The sequence below is a fragment of the Saccoglossus kowalevskii genome, chromosome 7, assembly GCF_978046115.1.
Source record: "Saccoglossus kowalevskii chromosome 7, keSacKowa6.1, whole genome shotgun sequence".
NCBI classification, from domain to species: domain Eukaryota; kingdom Metazoa; phylum Hemichordata; class Enteropneusta; family Harrimaniidae; genus Saccoglossus; species Saccoglossus kowalevskii.
Window position 1 is genome coordinate 24657223 of NC_140647.1, and position 16122 is coordinate 24673344.

Below are 16122 nucleotides of genomic sequence, written 5' to 3' on the forward strand. Positions count from 1 at the left end.
CAAATACACGACTGTATAAAACATCAGTCATCGCAGCATGCAATCAAATTGTATATGTCGTATGAGATGCATATCCAACACGGTGCAGTGTGGTACATATCTTGACGATATGAATCTCTAGTGGTTTGCAATGAGGGAACCCTGTTTGAGATTAAAATGCTTCCAAAACTTTGAAATGATTAGCAAATGAATATCCTGCATCTTCAAAATGAATAACTTCACGAACATCGGCACCCAACTCTTTCAATGTATCAACAAAAAGTCGCTCTGCTTTGCCTTTCCATGGCCTTCTTGGGTCTTTAATCTGGAATGGTGTCACATGTACATTGATCTGCAGATTTAATTTTGTCAATTCCTTGAGAATCGTCTCATCGGTGATCCACGTGTCATGTTCACCACTATGTCCACCATCCAACCAATACAACGCCTTCCACCGGCCGACAAACTCATTCACATGTTTATCTTTGTGTACGTGACCCAATTCATGAAGCATTTGATTCAAAACAATGCATCCTTTACTGAAACCAACGATCACAACTGGCAGCACAGTCGGGATACTACTGTCACAAGAAACTTCATTGCAATCCAGAGTTTCAGCAGTCTGACAAGTAAGATCAGGTTTCACACTTTTGCTGCGTTTTTTACATAAATTTTCAGAGTTGACATAATGAATAGAATTATTCAATAACTCTTTCAAATGGTGTATAGAGAGTCGTTTATCTGAGTGTGATGGCGTTCCAAGAACATCACCGTCTACAAAGTTGTCAAAACAACTGAAGCTATCTGCATACTTTCTAACAGGTCTAATAATCCACACATAACTATCAGGAAATCTTCGACTAAGTAAATCAGCGGAATATTCTAAATTCCATTTTCTCCACTTTCTGTTATCTTTATTGATCTCCATCAGTTCCGGATAATCCTGTAAGACAAGGAAAATTGAGGTTGGAAAACATTTTTATTTAGAAAAGTGCATCCCATACAATCTATGACTAGTATATAGGGTGTACACAGCAACAATAGACAGGTATTTGAAAGACTTCTCTTTCTGTATTCCATATAGAATCCCTGGAGAAGACACTCGGCATCAACAAATAAATAAATCAAGAAGGTAATTTCAAACTACTTAAGACACACACTAGACAAATCTGTATGATCATGATGGTAAAAAGTCATCAATAACAAATATTAGTTGCCAAGCTTCTTGTTTAAAAGGTTAATCTTTAATCTTGAATTAAATGTAATGTGTCTTCGATACTCTCAGCACGTGGGAATTCTTTTTTAAGCATTTTTTGATTGATGTTTGTACTTCAAGAGGATAATCAGAGAGATCTGGTAGATAAATGTTTGACACAGACACAGTTTTACAAAAATTAAACATGCATCAGCACACAGTCACAGACGCTGGAGAAAAAAAATCAATCAGTAATATATTAATGGCTCCTTGCTGACATCTATTAATGCTAAAAAAAAGAGAAAGAGAAGCACAATTTCGTCTAAGGTCACAGACTATTTTAGTTGTTGTGGTAATAATAGGGTGAATTGTCAAATCAGGACCCAACCAGGCTCCTGTGAAATACTTTATTTTCGCAGGAATTAATTTTCGCTGAAAAGGCTTTTTGGGCGTTTTGCTTGGAATTTATTTTCACTGATATTGATGAGTTTATTGTGAAATATAGGAAAAAAAGTATATTCGCTGGATTTTATTTTCACGGAATCATCCTTTCAGCGAAAATAGCGAAAAACAAATTGCAAGCGAAAATAAAGTATTCTACAGTATTTAAAAATTGTATTAAGGTAGCGAGAAGGTTTTGTGACGTTTTTAAATAAAACATTCTCTGTCTGTTGTCTCGTTCAGAACAGTAATTTAGGTTATATATATCAAAAGACTAAGTATAGAGGTGCAAGTTCGCACAAACAGGACAGACATTGTTTACATAATTATCACGTGACATCAAAAATGGCGAACCTTGTAAAAATGACTAAGTACGCGATTGCGAGAGCACACTGCGGAATTTCCTGGTGAAATTTAAGTTATGCATTGTCCGTAATCAAGTCCATTGAAATGCGTCTCCGATAATCAAAAGACCTATTATTCCGATTTCTATGCAGGATTGTTTTTTTGTCCCCAAATTATTTCATACTTGGCACCTTTAACAGACTATTATTCTGTGACAAAGCATTTTCTTTAAAAACCCAGACATATTTCGCACCATCATTATCTTTTGAACGATAACTGCGAGTTTGAATGTCCTAGTCCGAACGCACTTGATTTGGCGGCGGTCCCAATGAGTCGTTCTCGATCAAAACTTCAACTCGAGAAAAACGCGAAAAACAGTTTTGGTTAATATAACACTGTAGATTTGCTGCATTATTATAAATATACACTAAAAATGGCCAAACATATTAACCACTGATATCATAGAACTCATAAAGAGTGTCAGATAATGAATAATTTCAAGCTCGAGCGTGAAAAATGAAGAAAACTGCTGGCATTTGAGTCCGTACTCCAGGAACGTTCGGGTTTTCCATTGTTATGCAAACGAACAACGAGGGATAATCCTCTAACAAACATTACTGTCCCACTGTACACGCTGACAGTTTACAAACAAGCTAATCCTTCAAGTGTCTCAGATAAGACATCTAATAAAACGGTTTTCATGGTGAAACAAAATGGCCGATGTTTGAAAAAAAATTGCTGTGTCAGAGTGCAACACTGAGTGGCAGATTTTTCTTTGCCTCGTCTGTCAACACTTTCTTTCTTTTCTTCGCCATTGCGTTAGAAAAAAAATGTATTAGTAAAATAGAATATTGACTTGGAAAATAAAACGATTTAAAAGAAAGTTGTGCAAAGTTACAGTACTCCTTTCGCACAACCTCCCGCCCGCTTTCGCTTTCCAATCACCTTTTTCTCTCGCTTTTGCGACCGCTTGTTGAATTCGACCGGACAATTTCCGCTTTATTTTCGACCGCGCAAACCCCGAAATATCACCGCCCACCTGCTCGCTCGCGCGCATTTAAAATTCGGGACTAACAGAATAATTTCCGAGGTTCACATTGTCTTATAATTGTCTTTCTGGTTTTTATAGATGTTGAACAGCTGACAAAAGTTCAAATACTTTTTGTTTTAACTATATATAATTATATGCACGCAACCTGACCCTTTGACCTCGATTTGGCTTGGACTGAATATTTTATTTTAAACAATATTCTGACGTGAAATGCAAAATGTATTTCAACACAAGTACGACATGGTTGTCTGGGGTTTCTTTCCTGATTGTTGAGTCTTCGCAATGTGTTTTGTATAATTATTGTTGTTTTCCCCCCGATGCTGAAGGACCGTAAAGCTAAATGGCAGTTACATGCATGGGCTGAGTGAAAGAAAATATTTCTAAGCCTAAAATAAAATTTAATATTACACCTCTTTGTGTATTTGTTAATTTTACATATGTTTGTCATGACAGTATGTTTGTAAATATTTAGAAAAATCTCGTCTTTCGTTGATAATTTCGATTGTTTGTTTGGAATGTCGATCCCCGTTGGTTTCTCCATACTGAGTTTAGGAAGGGCGTCGATCAACACCGTGACAATCAGCCGAGAGAAGACAAACATTGACCGTATTTCATGGAGATCATGTCCGTAATTTGTGGGCTGAAACCCCAAATAATTAATCATGTATTATTATTTTAATATATATTTTATTTTACATCGCAAAACTAAACCATGCCCAAAACAGAGCTAGAGTTGTTCGCGGTGAAACAACCGCATTGAAGACGATGCAACTTCAGCTAGCCATTTCTTACCTTGAAATAAAAAAAATAAAAATTCGAAGAGCATCGGGGAAAATATTAATAATCATCCTTATCAATCGCTTGCTTTATTTTATTCGAATCCATGAAATTCACGATTTTTTTTACATTTGTTGGCAACTTCCGCGCTAAAAATGATTGAAAATGTGGGTGTGGTTATTTTGCAAAGTCCTGTTGATAATACGGACAAATATGGTTCTGTGACCCAGTTCGTGCTCCGATCAGGTGACTCTCAGCCAATCAATGATGTTGTAACAAAGCATATTTGACGCTAATTGAAGGGACGTCGTACAATCCAATCACCGGCGTCGATTCACATAGTTGTTTGTGCTGTGACAGGCTTCAAAATTATTCGCTGAAAAACATATATTTTGACAAACTGATGGAATTTGACCTTAGTTCAAAAAGAAAATACTAGGCTAAGATACATTAGAGCTCACGCGAATCAGTTTTCTCTGCAAGTTGTGAAATAAAGTAAACCAGAGTAGCGTCGATGATTTTCAGCCCTGAAGGACTTTGAATTGTTCATCGACTGGCCACCAAATAGTTATGGCTATAACTAAATTTGACACGTTTTTCATTTAAGCCCAATAAATTATTCATACATGTCAAGCTCTGTTCGATTTTTTCAGGGCATGTGGCCGTTTTTAGTCGAAAATATTTTGTGTGGGAACACTTTTGCGGTACGTATACGGTATAGACCGAGCTCATTCAATGATCGTGACTTAATTTTAAAAATTGAATGTCAAATTTTACCAGACGTGGACCGATGTGGATTCGATATCGTTATTTTTGGAATTAATCACTAACATTTCCTCGTTTCTCTGCTCTGTCAAAAGGAGTTACCTAGGCTTTTTTTCACGTAACTGTCTCATTAAAATAAAAATAAAAATATTACATCTAGAACAAGCACCCAAAACACGTAACAAGAAGTCCCAGTTTAGTTGCTTTCACAATACAAGTGTAATACAGCTATTAGATTTGAAGTGTCGTTCAGAATGTAATAATAGTTAATACTAGTTGTATGTTCACACTTTACTATCAAAACCACCATTTCGACCACCCATGTGCCAGTTTTCAGTGTTTGGGCGAGCGGTCAATGTTTTCAATGAGCGAGCGAGCGAGCGAAAAAAAAAACGCGATTAAAATGCGGTCGGTTTCCGGTCGGACAAGACCGCGTGGTCTGAAATTAAGCAATAAGCGGTCGATGTAAAAGCGGAAGGTTGGGCGAAATGAGTACTGTATGACCATGTTTCTCCGACGAAGTCTCGACTGACAATAATGGTGACAATGGACGTTAGATAAACACGCATTGTTTGCAACTGGAAGCTTATCACCCGTTATATCAGAATCGTCAACAACAGAGTATACAGATAAGATGTTATCATTTAATTCCTTCCAAAGATAAACACTATGCAAATATCCACGAAACGGCAGTTGTAGTCTTTTCTGTTAGTGTTTTAAAACACTAATTTGAGCAACGTTATTTCGTAATTTCGATCTTTTGTAAACCTGGGGTGATGTATCAAGGTCTAAAGTAACCGTTTTATCAATTTTTGAAAAATCAAGAAAAAAGTGAAAATTTCCCTTCTCGCTACCTTAAGCCAAACTCAAAATGCTGCTGCCCTCTATGGTGGAGAGGGATTTAGGTGACACTCAGATTTAGAATAGATTACCGATATTTCGCATTTTGACCAACAAATATGTGTATGGATCTAATCTACATGTATTACAAAACTAGATATGTGAACAATATACACTGAGATAGGAGGCTTTGTTTGTCAGTTACATTGTCGATGTGTTTGTGTGAGGAATAAGACCCCTTCCAAACACCCTCAAAATGACATTTGGTGGGAAAGTGAGAGCAGAATATCTTATTTGAATATATTTTATGCTTGTTCTGGGAGTGATGTTTTACATATATGAAACTTTAATATTTCTTCATTTCATCACAAGTTTAGTTAACTGCAAGCAACTAAAGAATTGCACGTTATTAGTACTAGTTGCTACAAAACATAAATGACACAGTCCCCAGAACTTTTTCATCTTTCATAAACTAAATGCAAAAGATTTGGAATGAAATAAAACAGGATGAGAAAGTTATAAGAGTGACCGTGTAAATGTAAGCGCTGTAATGATAGAAAGGAGGATATTTATCGCTTTCTATTTCTTTGCAAATAAACTAACCACTTGAGAAGTAAGCAGGTAGCACATCGGACGTTATTGTTCAAATTTTCTTGAAGTATGCCCATGTCAACCAGTCGTAGTGAGCCTTGAAGTTTGTCACTCTCTTCATCCGAACACATATCGACTTTGATCTTTTTCGCGGAAACTTGATGTGACGGATCGACAATTCAATCTGCCACGGAAAATTCCTCTCCCGATTCCAACTCTGAGTCAGTTGTATCACTGTCACACTAGTGATTGTAATGCTAGTCGAGCCGCGTCGAACATTGGCGTCTTCTTTCGTCGTCGTCTTCCCATAATAATTAAATAAATAAAAACTACTAAATGTATACATGTTTGCTTGTTGATGCTCACTTCGCTATGTCAATTGACTAAATGACTGATACTTTAGTAACTTAAGTACACAAACTTTGTAGTATTGATATGCAAATCGGATCTTTCATCAAATGTCAACTAGGATTTCTTTTATGCAAATGTTGTGCTTGTGCTGGTTGTGTTTATAAACAACCACACGTGGCAATGTTTCGAAATTAAAAAAAACGTCAAAATAAGGCTTATAAAGTGGAGTTTTTGTTTAGAATAAAAGTACAGTCATAGATACTGTCATAACCATCAATAATTTAAAAAAAAAAAAGTTGAAAAAAACACATTAAACGTATGCTATCCCCTTAAGCCCTGACCAATACAATAGTGGAAAATGCTGGCGAACCAACTATTGTACCGGTAGATAGATTTTATTATTTATTATTTTAAAATACATCAAAATAAAGCCAGAAACTGAGCAATTTACATGTAATTATAATAGCAATAATCTTTATTATTGAATTTGTATCCAAGCATAGGATCGTGGTTGTAAATACAATAAAGTAGCAAAAAACAAACAAAGAAGACAATCACAAACATTTGAATGTAAAGAAAAAAAAATTATGTGGTGGTTGGTTGATGGATCTGGCATTTTAGGATTAAGTGGATGACTTTTCCTAGCTCAATGATTGTTTTGTCATTTTACTTTTTAGTATATCTGTAAGTTGTTCATTATTATCAAGTTAGTTTTATTGTATTTAAGGTAGCAAGACTATTATTTGTGTTGAAAATTAAGATTTTCACATTTATTTATTAATTGATGAAATGCAATATGAACTTTCATATGACAAAGTCAACATAACATAGAATGTCATGCAAGTTGGTTAAAATGTAGACTTTCTGAAGGGGAGCAAGGCAGCTTCAGTAGAGCTTTCCAAAATCAACAACACAGGTTTAATTTGTGTGCCTATAAGTTTCAAAGATTAACTCAAGACAAAGCAATGTTAGGATGTGCTATCAGTAGCTTTCTGACACACAATAGTTGCGTTCACGCACAGCTCCTTAGCACAGGGCTAAGAGGTCAAATTCCTTAGCCCGTGCTAAGAAAACGTGCGTGAACGCTTAGCACGGGCTAAGGAATGCTAAGTACGGGTTAAATCTGACCCGAATTTAAGACGTGGTCTAGACCTTAGCACGGGCTAACGAAGTATGCGCGAACGCTTAGCCCAGGGCTAAGCGCCCTCTGCGGCGACCTTTGGGTGTAAAAATTGTCCCATGTTCGTATAACGACACTATTCTACCAGTCATTACTCCGCGCTCGCTTCCACACTAATCGGGTCACTGTAGTAGAGCGTACAGCATGCAGCAGCTCCAATCGAAGACAAAATAAATTTGGTTCGCTGTCTATGACATGCATTAATAAAACTCTGTATTCTGTTACGCCCGTTGTATACTGTTTATGTGCATCCAAATAAATTGGGTCCGTCTCCTCTCGTGTTCCTGTGCACGTCGCTTCAAAATTAGAACGAAACCCGGGAACGAAACATGCCAGCAGCAGAAATAGAACCTCGCGCATGTCATCCATTTTTCGTTCGTAAATAGCGGCTTACCAAAGGTCACCGACTAATGGCACCCCTTAGCCCGTGCTAACGACTGGCCCTCCCTGTGCGTGGACGCAATTGGATCTAGCCGAAATGCAAATATGCTAGATAAGCCTAAATCAGCTTAAATCTTAGCCCGTACTTCGTGTAACGTGAACACAACTAATGAGTGTTTCCAAACATTTGAGTGGTTTGTCTCAGCCCCTGTTTATTTCACAGATTAGTCATTTGCATAAGGTCACACAGCCACTGAAAAAAATCATTGATTTTGGTGTTTTCATATGCAGATTTTATCGAATTATAGCTATCCCATTCCTTTATTTTTTGGTTTCCAATAGCCTTACACATTTGGATGCCCCTACACATGTTAAAACAAACCTTGATGGGAAAACAAATCGATTGTGCCGATAAACAAGCTTGAAAATCTTTGCTGTTACTTCATGGACGTTTTCTAGGAGTTTATTTTTTTCTAAATACAAGGTCTTTTACAAAAAATAACGAATACTTATTGTCATCGGATTAACGCCAAATTTTCACAGCTTTAAGGTGACAATGAGAGGAACTTGAATGTGTCCAGACAAACTATTTCATGGATTATTTACCAATGTGTTGTGGTTTGAGTTGGGGGCAATGTGACTAAACAGAAATTAAAATTCAGGACAAAACGCATTGCTTGAATAAAACTAACCAGACACATTCAATTTACCAGACTATTGAACAACTAGGAAAAGTGAAAAAAAAAACTTTCTATCACCAGCATAAATGCGGAATTATTATATACCCGTTTTTTTTGAAATGCAGTTCCTCACCCCCTTGGCTATTTTCGCTTGATTTTTCGTCGCCGCAGCGATTCACGTCCTAAATTTTGGTTCTCCGGGCGTCTCTAATAAATACCCTATCTAACCGCTGGACTGAATTAGCTATATTATGAAAAATTCATAGAAGATTGGGTGAAAATCGGTCGTTTTTGGCCTCAACGTTTTTTTTATATAGTTCCGTATTGTAACGTCTCCCATATAAATAGTCCTCTACCGGGTACTCCCCAAAATTTGACAATGGTACCAGCCCAGAATTGACTTTCTGTTCAGCGCGTCTTTGATTGTAGCAATGTTTACGTCACTGTACGAAAATACGCACACTTGCGATTTTGACAACATTCACTTGAGCGTCTTAGGATAGTGGGAATAGAAGCAAATAGATGGAAATGTCAGTTACGTCACTCGTGAAGATTGATGATTTGATTGCTGGCCGGGATAGATGTATTTAGTGTCCATTTCTATGCAATATGTATACACCTGTGATTCTCAATTTCGATGTGTAAAATCATATCGCTGCTGTGGACGGCGACGGCTGACAGATTGTTTTGGTTCAGCGGATTTCTTGGCATGGGCAACTGATTTTTAGGTTTCTGTTTTTTTTTAATATTCTGACGTTTACTTGATCGCATTTTTTATATACCACTCAGACACTTAAGTAAGTAAGTAACAAGTAAGTAAACGGGTCAGGACATAGGAAGGACCAGGACATAGGACTCTGAAGGCCCCTGAGAAAGCTTCATCTATCGTACAACGTTAATGAACGAAATGTACATTACAATCTCATGCTTCCGAACAATCCAATATTTCTGCTGGAGAACAGATTATACAAGTACTGTCTACGATATACTGCAAAATGTGGAAATGACACCTATTTAACCGTTGTTGATTTTTGTACAGAATTCCAAGAACACAAAACAAACAACTGACAACATTCGACAAAACAAAAACACTACTCACTGTAGTCACACCAGTAAGAAATACTGTGGAACTTATTACAAATGTAAATACAAAATAAATGTCAGTGAATACAATATTTATTAATCTGCAGCCTCCATGGACAAGTTCACAGCCTCTAATATTGCAAAACCGTTAGTTGTGAACTGAACTTCAAATCTCATCAGGAATTCCACATGGAGTTACACAGATAGAAAAAAATGCAATATTAAGTCAAGGAAAAATAATGCGTATTTGTCAAGGCTATGTATTAAATTATCTTATTCTGGGGGTATTTTTGTGAGTGTGCATGTATGCATTAAAATTATCAAAACTTAAAATGTAATCATAGTACAAATGTAAAGTAAACAAAATTATGAGTGATTTTGGATTTGTTGGAAAAGTAGCCGAAATGCTGTGACATGATGGGAATTGCCAAGCCAGTTTATAAAACAAGCCGATAGGCTGCTTGGCAATCCGCTCCGCTCAAAAAAAGCAACATGTTTTCGGCTGTTGTCATGGTATGACTTGAACGAGAAGGTATTACGTTAGTTTATAACTAAAACCGGGCCCCGTATACGAAGTTAGCAAAAAAACACTCAGTCTTTAGAAGTCACTTTATTTTATTACTAGGACGTATTTTGCTGTTAAATTTATTATTTCTAACCGCTTTGCGATAGTATTTTCTGGATTGAAGGCAGCATTTACAGTTCATTCATAGTTCAAAGTTGCGTTGAGATTACGTTGATACAGTGTAACAATATTGGCACCGGTGATCTCCTACCAGTGCGCAACATAGCCAAAATAAAAAAACAAAAACAAGATCATACAAGTAACCTGTAGAATGCTGTGTGGGTAATATTTTTATATTGATTTTTGCTGCATTCGCAGCAAATAGTTACCAAACAATGAGAAATCTATTGGATTGAATATACCTCTCGGGTGGCTTCACATGCATAGTTCAAGCCTGCCTAACCGGTGCTTATACCAGGATTTAGTTACAGCTTCATGTTCCCAGTAATCGCAAGAAATTGACATGACAATAGAAATTTATGAAAGACTGGCACTCACATGCAATTAACAGCGAGTTAAATTCTTGGGATTGAAACATATATTTTGAAGTCACTGATGTAGGCAATGAATAACTGCAAGTTGACATAAAGACGAGGTAGTTTATGATTTAATCAGTGCTCAACTAGAGGCTGAAATTATAATTAATTTGTTTATTTCAATTTCTCCTGAAGTCAAATAGAATACACTGGTGAAACACGATAGTACCCATGGGCGAAAGGATGTTTTGGGGTGTAGTTTACATTGTGTTTGGAGTGGTAGGGTCGGGTGTAATTTGTTCATTTCCAACTCTTATGAAGTCACGTAGAATTTCACTTAATTTATTTTTGCTGACATGTTTTCAAGCATTACATGTGAATCCAATTTTCACTGTGCTGTGTCTCAATAGAGTGTGAGGGAAATGGCATTTTCACTGGAATTTATTTCAGGGGGAAAATGTTTTCAGTGATAATGAAGTATTATGACAGAACCCCATACCCTCCCCGTGGCTTTCATTGCGTACGGAAGTTATTTTCACGAGTGATGCGGTGTATCCTGCTGCCGTACTTTCACGAGCGAAGCCACTGGGAGGGTATGGGGTTCTGTTATTATTACATATGTCCCATATTTGATTATTTCATATTAAAGAAAGAACGTGCAACAAATCGGGATAGAAATTTAGGTCGGGGAACCCAATTGCCCATTAATATGCTCCAAGACAGTGCTGCGACCTAGCAACGCGTGTCAGTGTAGAACGCGTGTCACTGTACGTGTGAAAATAAAATAATCAGACGTCTAAACTTGAGTCATTGTCCGAATAAATACTGCTCAAATTGACTAAGTGTTCAAAACGTCATAAAAAAAGACGCCGCCGACGATGCGCGTCGCACAATCTTTTTGCTAGCTGTCAAACAACTTGTCAAGTCAAAACATCTACGCGCCAAAGTGAAAAGGCTGATTTTACTGCGGGTCCAGGCTGCGGGTGGATGTTCAGAGAGCCCTTCAAGATTGATAAAACTCAGTTTCCAGGTGGTCAACATACATTAAGTTCTCCCAATCCTAGTATTCTATGTGATGTACATCTAACATGCCAAAAATGAACGATTGGTGAACGATTTGAACCTGACAAAAATAGCAGACGGAAATGTGTTTACAAAATAAAAATAGTGATTACTTGATTTAGATACCAGGAAGGGGAGGGGGTAAAAGAAAAGTTATATAACATTTTATTATTCAATAATTTATTAAAATACATAAGTTTGTCCAATTCCCTGTGATACAACACGTCAGACATAGCTCATTGTACTCGGTTTGAGTGTGGGTACAAAGTTACTATTTGAATTTTTTATATCTTTTTTCATTAATGAGAAATTTGACCCCAAAGTTAGAGTAACTGTTCACCAGGAATGGCTTTTTAACTCTTCTGTGATTTTTTTTGGCTTGGCTGATTTTGTTCAAACTTGATAGGCAGATCGTACCATCACTAATTGGAAAAACAATCCTGACCCACCGCTACCATGGCAACAGCCAAAATCTGTTTTTTTTAATACTTTCGCCCCAAATTTATTACCCTCTACCAGTCTTGTAATAGCAGTGGCCAAATGATCATGCCTTTTATTCTGGCTACGTTGCGCACTGGTAAGTGATCACTGGCGCCGACATTGTTACACTGTCAACGCATGGAGGTTACCTCCATGGTCAACGTAATCCCAATTGAACTTTGAATAAAATCTAAATGCTGCCTCCAATCTAGAAAATACTATTGCAAAACGGTTGGAAATAATACATTTAACGGCTGAATACGTCCTAGCAATAAAATAAAGTGACTTCTAAAGACTGAATGTTATTTTGCGAACCTCATATAAGGTGCCTGGTTTTAGTTATAAACCGACGTTAGCTTCACGTTCATGTCCTACCATGGTAACAGCCGAAAACATATTGCTTGTTTTTTACCGGCTTGTTTTCATTGGCAACCGAAGTATTTTTATTTTGTAAATAAATGTTCGTCTGCTATTTTTATCCAGTTTAGCAACATTTTTTGCATATTAGGTGTACATCACATGGAATACTACGATTGACAGAACTTGGTGTATGTTGACTGAGTTTTATCATAGTACGAAGTACCAGGAGGTTTCTGCTGGCGACGTTGCGGCGTTACCCAGTTCCAAATAAAGATTACCAACGCCAAATGAGCAACATTTTAACCGGTAATCAAGATTCATTCAATCCACGGCTAGCAAGCAACATCATAAGCGAAGTTGTAGCATGCAGTACTAGTAAGTCATCCCGTCAGTGGAGTACCACAGTAGCACGGCATGCTTGCCTTCAGCATTGTATTCAAATGATTCACGTGGTGTGTCGTTCTCGTTCAAACCCCGAATTCGATCAATAGGGGAGTTTCAGTAAAAAAAACCACATTGCAAATCATGCAAGTTCAACATTTTCAAACCAATATACTAAAACAGGAATGCTCAGAGTGCAAAAGTATGATAGTTATTACTTTCCAGTATACACATCTCTGTTAATACTATCCCTCACATATTCTACTCCCAATTACTCCTGCGTATAATGGACTAGCCTCTTTTCATGTTGACTTTCAGACTAAAATCATGTGACGGGCTGTTAAAATTGGCTGTTGCATACTCTTTCCCCGGTCTGGGAAATGTGTTTAATTAGCTCTCATTCAAGCAACAATGCAGATTTCCCAGTGGGAGTGAAACTATTCGACTCTGCCATTAAAAAATAGGGGTGTTTTCAGCAAAAAACGAATAACCCTGGAATGCACACAAAATACTGAATTTCGGAACAAATCGTGCATTACTTACAGCAGCAGAATACCACAGAAATATCAGACAAAACATGAAAACACTATATATTGTATTTCGGCCTGAACCCTCTATATTGCAATTCAAGGAATTAACCCCTTATGTGCATCCATTTCCCACCTTGGTATCACCCAACCCTGAAAACAAACTCTTAATACCACGCTGAAGCGTTTGGTAATGAACACTATTACAAGACTGGTAGGAGGTAATAAATTTTGGACGAAAGTATTCAATTAGTGACGGTACAACCTGCCTGTCAAGTATGAACAAAATTAGCCAATGCAAAGATGGAAAAAAACACAGAGCAGTTAAAAACCGTTGCTAGTAAAAAGTTACCCCAACTTTGAGGTCAAGTTTTTCGGTAATAAAATAGACATAAAAACCTAGTGAATTTATGCCCACATTCAGACTGAGTAGAATAAGCTACTTAATCGTAGAAATGTAGGGTGAGATACATTTGGCGCAAAGGTATTAAACAAAATCAGTTTTTTTGGCTGTTGCCATGGAAATGTTGGGCCAGAATATTTTTTTTCAGATTTTTCCTTATAACTAGGGTGAAGGTGTGCCCTACCTGCCAAGTTTGAGCAAAATTGGCCATGCCAAAATAATCACAGAAGAATTAATACATGAAAACACTGGAAATCACCCACACAGAAACACAGAAGTGATTTTAAGGGTAATCCTAGGGGGGCGGATCGCCAACAAACGTGATTTTAAGGGCAATTCTAGCGGAGCGGATCACCAATAGTAAACAACAAATTTTGGAAATATTACTGACTGCAAAATACGCTCATTGCGAAGTGTCTTGTTTTTTTTACAAAAAAAGTAATTTTTTTACTTTTGATTAAGTAACGCACCGTGGAATGCAGATACGTGCATGGCAAACACACCTTTGAAAAGCTTGAAGTCTGGCGATTCCAAAAATATATACTTTCCTGGGTCTATTTGTAGTCATTTAGTCACAATCAGAAGATGAAAACAAGTATGTCAATAATAGTTCCGCTACCTTAATAACTTTAATCATGATTTCTCGTTCCTCCTTGTATAGATTACAATTGAGAAGAAAATGTTTTTTTGTTCTCTATATCCTGGTTGTCACAAACTTGGCAAATTCTGTCTTCAATTACATCTATAAGGATATTATATCTGCCCTTTTCGATTTGAAAGGGTAAAAGCACTTATTTGGATTTTTGATTGTGGTGAAATATTTTTCATATGCAGATTCTGTTTTAATTTTCCTATAGGTTCGTAACTTGTTTTTATGATTTGCACCTTTATTGTCATCATGTAAAGTTTCTATGCTATAAATGGATTTCAAAAGATTGTTCTAATTTACATGTTACTATTTCAATGATTTTTTTGTCATCCTGAGATTTATGATTTTTTCAAATATTTCCCATATTCAAATTTTCTAAAATTTGTTTTATGCCTGTTTCCCAGTTGTCCTTTCCCTTTTCATCAAGATGAATTTCAAACTTGAAAGCTTCGTGTAGAAGTGCTATGTATGTGAATGGCCACGGCCCTAAATCAGCATATAGACAACTAGCCCTGCGTACAGTGCTGTGTGTACGGGGACGCGTTCGGTTGATAGATGTCCCCACCACAGCCCTGCGTACCTCCATAGACAAAGTCCGGGAGCGCACCGTAATTGGTGCGCAAGTTAAAAATAAGTAGTTTCCCAGCCGAAATCGGTTGAAATGACGATAGTTATCCGTAACAACCATTATAAAGTTATCTGAAACTGAAATGTCTTTAAAAAACGACTAGTAAAGACGGACAAATTGTAAACGCGTAGGTACCGGAGGAATTATACACCAAACGCCGCCATTTTTAATTTCATTCACGCGAGAGAATGCGTTTGTTTTTAGGGCAAAGTAGCCGATTTCATCCACAATTGGACTCCGAACTGGGAGTTCTGGATATATCTGGTAATCGATCATCATTTTTGGTACCTGGGCATATTATTTCATTAAAAAAGTTATATTTTTCAAAGTCCCGGACTTTGTCTATGGAAGTTCGCAGGGCTGTGGTGGGGACATCTATCAACCGAACGCGTCCCCGTACACACAGCACTGTACGCAGGGCTAATAGACAACAAAACGTCACCCTGGAATATACGCAACTGTGAAGAAAACCACAGCACAGGCCCTCTATAGTCTATAGAGGGACTGTGACCATAGTTTACTGCAGTACCGACATGTTATGAAATATAACAACATACCTGAACGTCTCCAGGGAAATAAACCACATGTTGACTTTGCTTGGTGTTTTTATTAAAGCAAAGTAACACCTCGTTTCGACGATCGCCGTGACCAGCGATACGCGATAGCCTGTAGACCGGAGGCCCGTCAACTGGCCCAGCACGGGATCTATGTATTCCGCGTGATGTGGTGGACAGCGAGAACATTATACCGGTACATCTAAAAACCAAGACAATCGGGAAGGTTATCTTAACTTTCATTAACATATTACACAAAAATCAACCAGTGGGCGTACTTCTGAATCAAAGTGAGCATACCCTTTTACGACACCACAACATTGCGACAACTACTATTCATCTTTCTTGAACGTTTCAATCGAAAATGACACGCCCCCT

General features: G+C 37.3%; 1 protein-coding gene across 1 annotated transcript; it reads right to left on the reverse strand.

The window, feature by feature from the left end:
• Positions 1 to 13: 13 nt before the first annotated feature.
• LOC100372936 (mitochondrial protein C2orf69 homolog) lies at positions 14 to 16005 on the reverse strand. Its single transcript, XM_085501344.1, has 2 exons — positions 15748 to 16005; positions 14 to 922 (listed from the first exon to the last, which is right to left on the reverse strand). The coding sequence occupies exons 1-2, from the start codon at positions 15991 to 15993 to the stop codon at positions 152 to 154; spliced, it is 1017 nt and encodes a 338-aa protein (XP_085357470.1). The 5' UTR covers positions 15994 to 16005; the 3' UTR covers positions 14 to 151.
• Positions 16006 to 16122: the final 117 nt, after the last annotated feature.

What these genes read in the sequence shown, in the direction of transcription:
- LOC100372936 (XM_085501344.1), bottom strand. Translation starts at nt 15,993, where the DNA reads ATGTTAATGAAAGTTAAGATAACCTTCCCGATTGTCTTGGTTTTTAGA. An exon ending in ATTTCCCTGGAGACGTTCAG is followed by an intron (nt 923 to 15,747) that starts GTATGTTGTTAT and finishes CTTGTCTTACAG; the next exon opens with GATTATCCGGAACTGATGGA.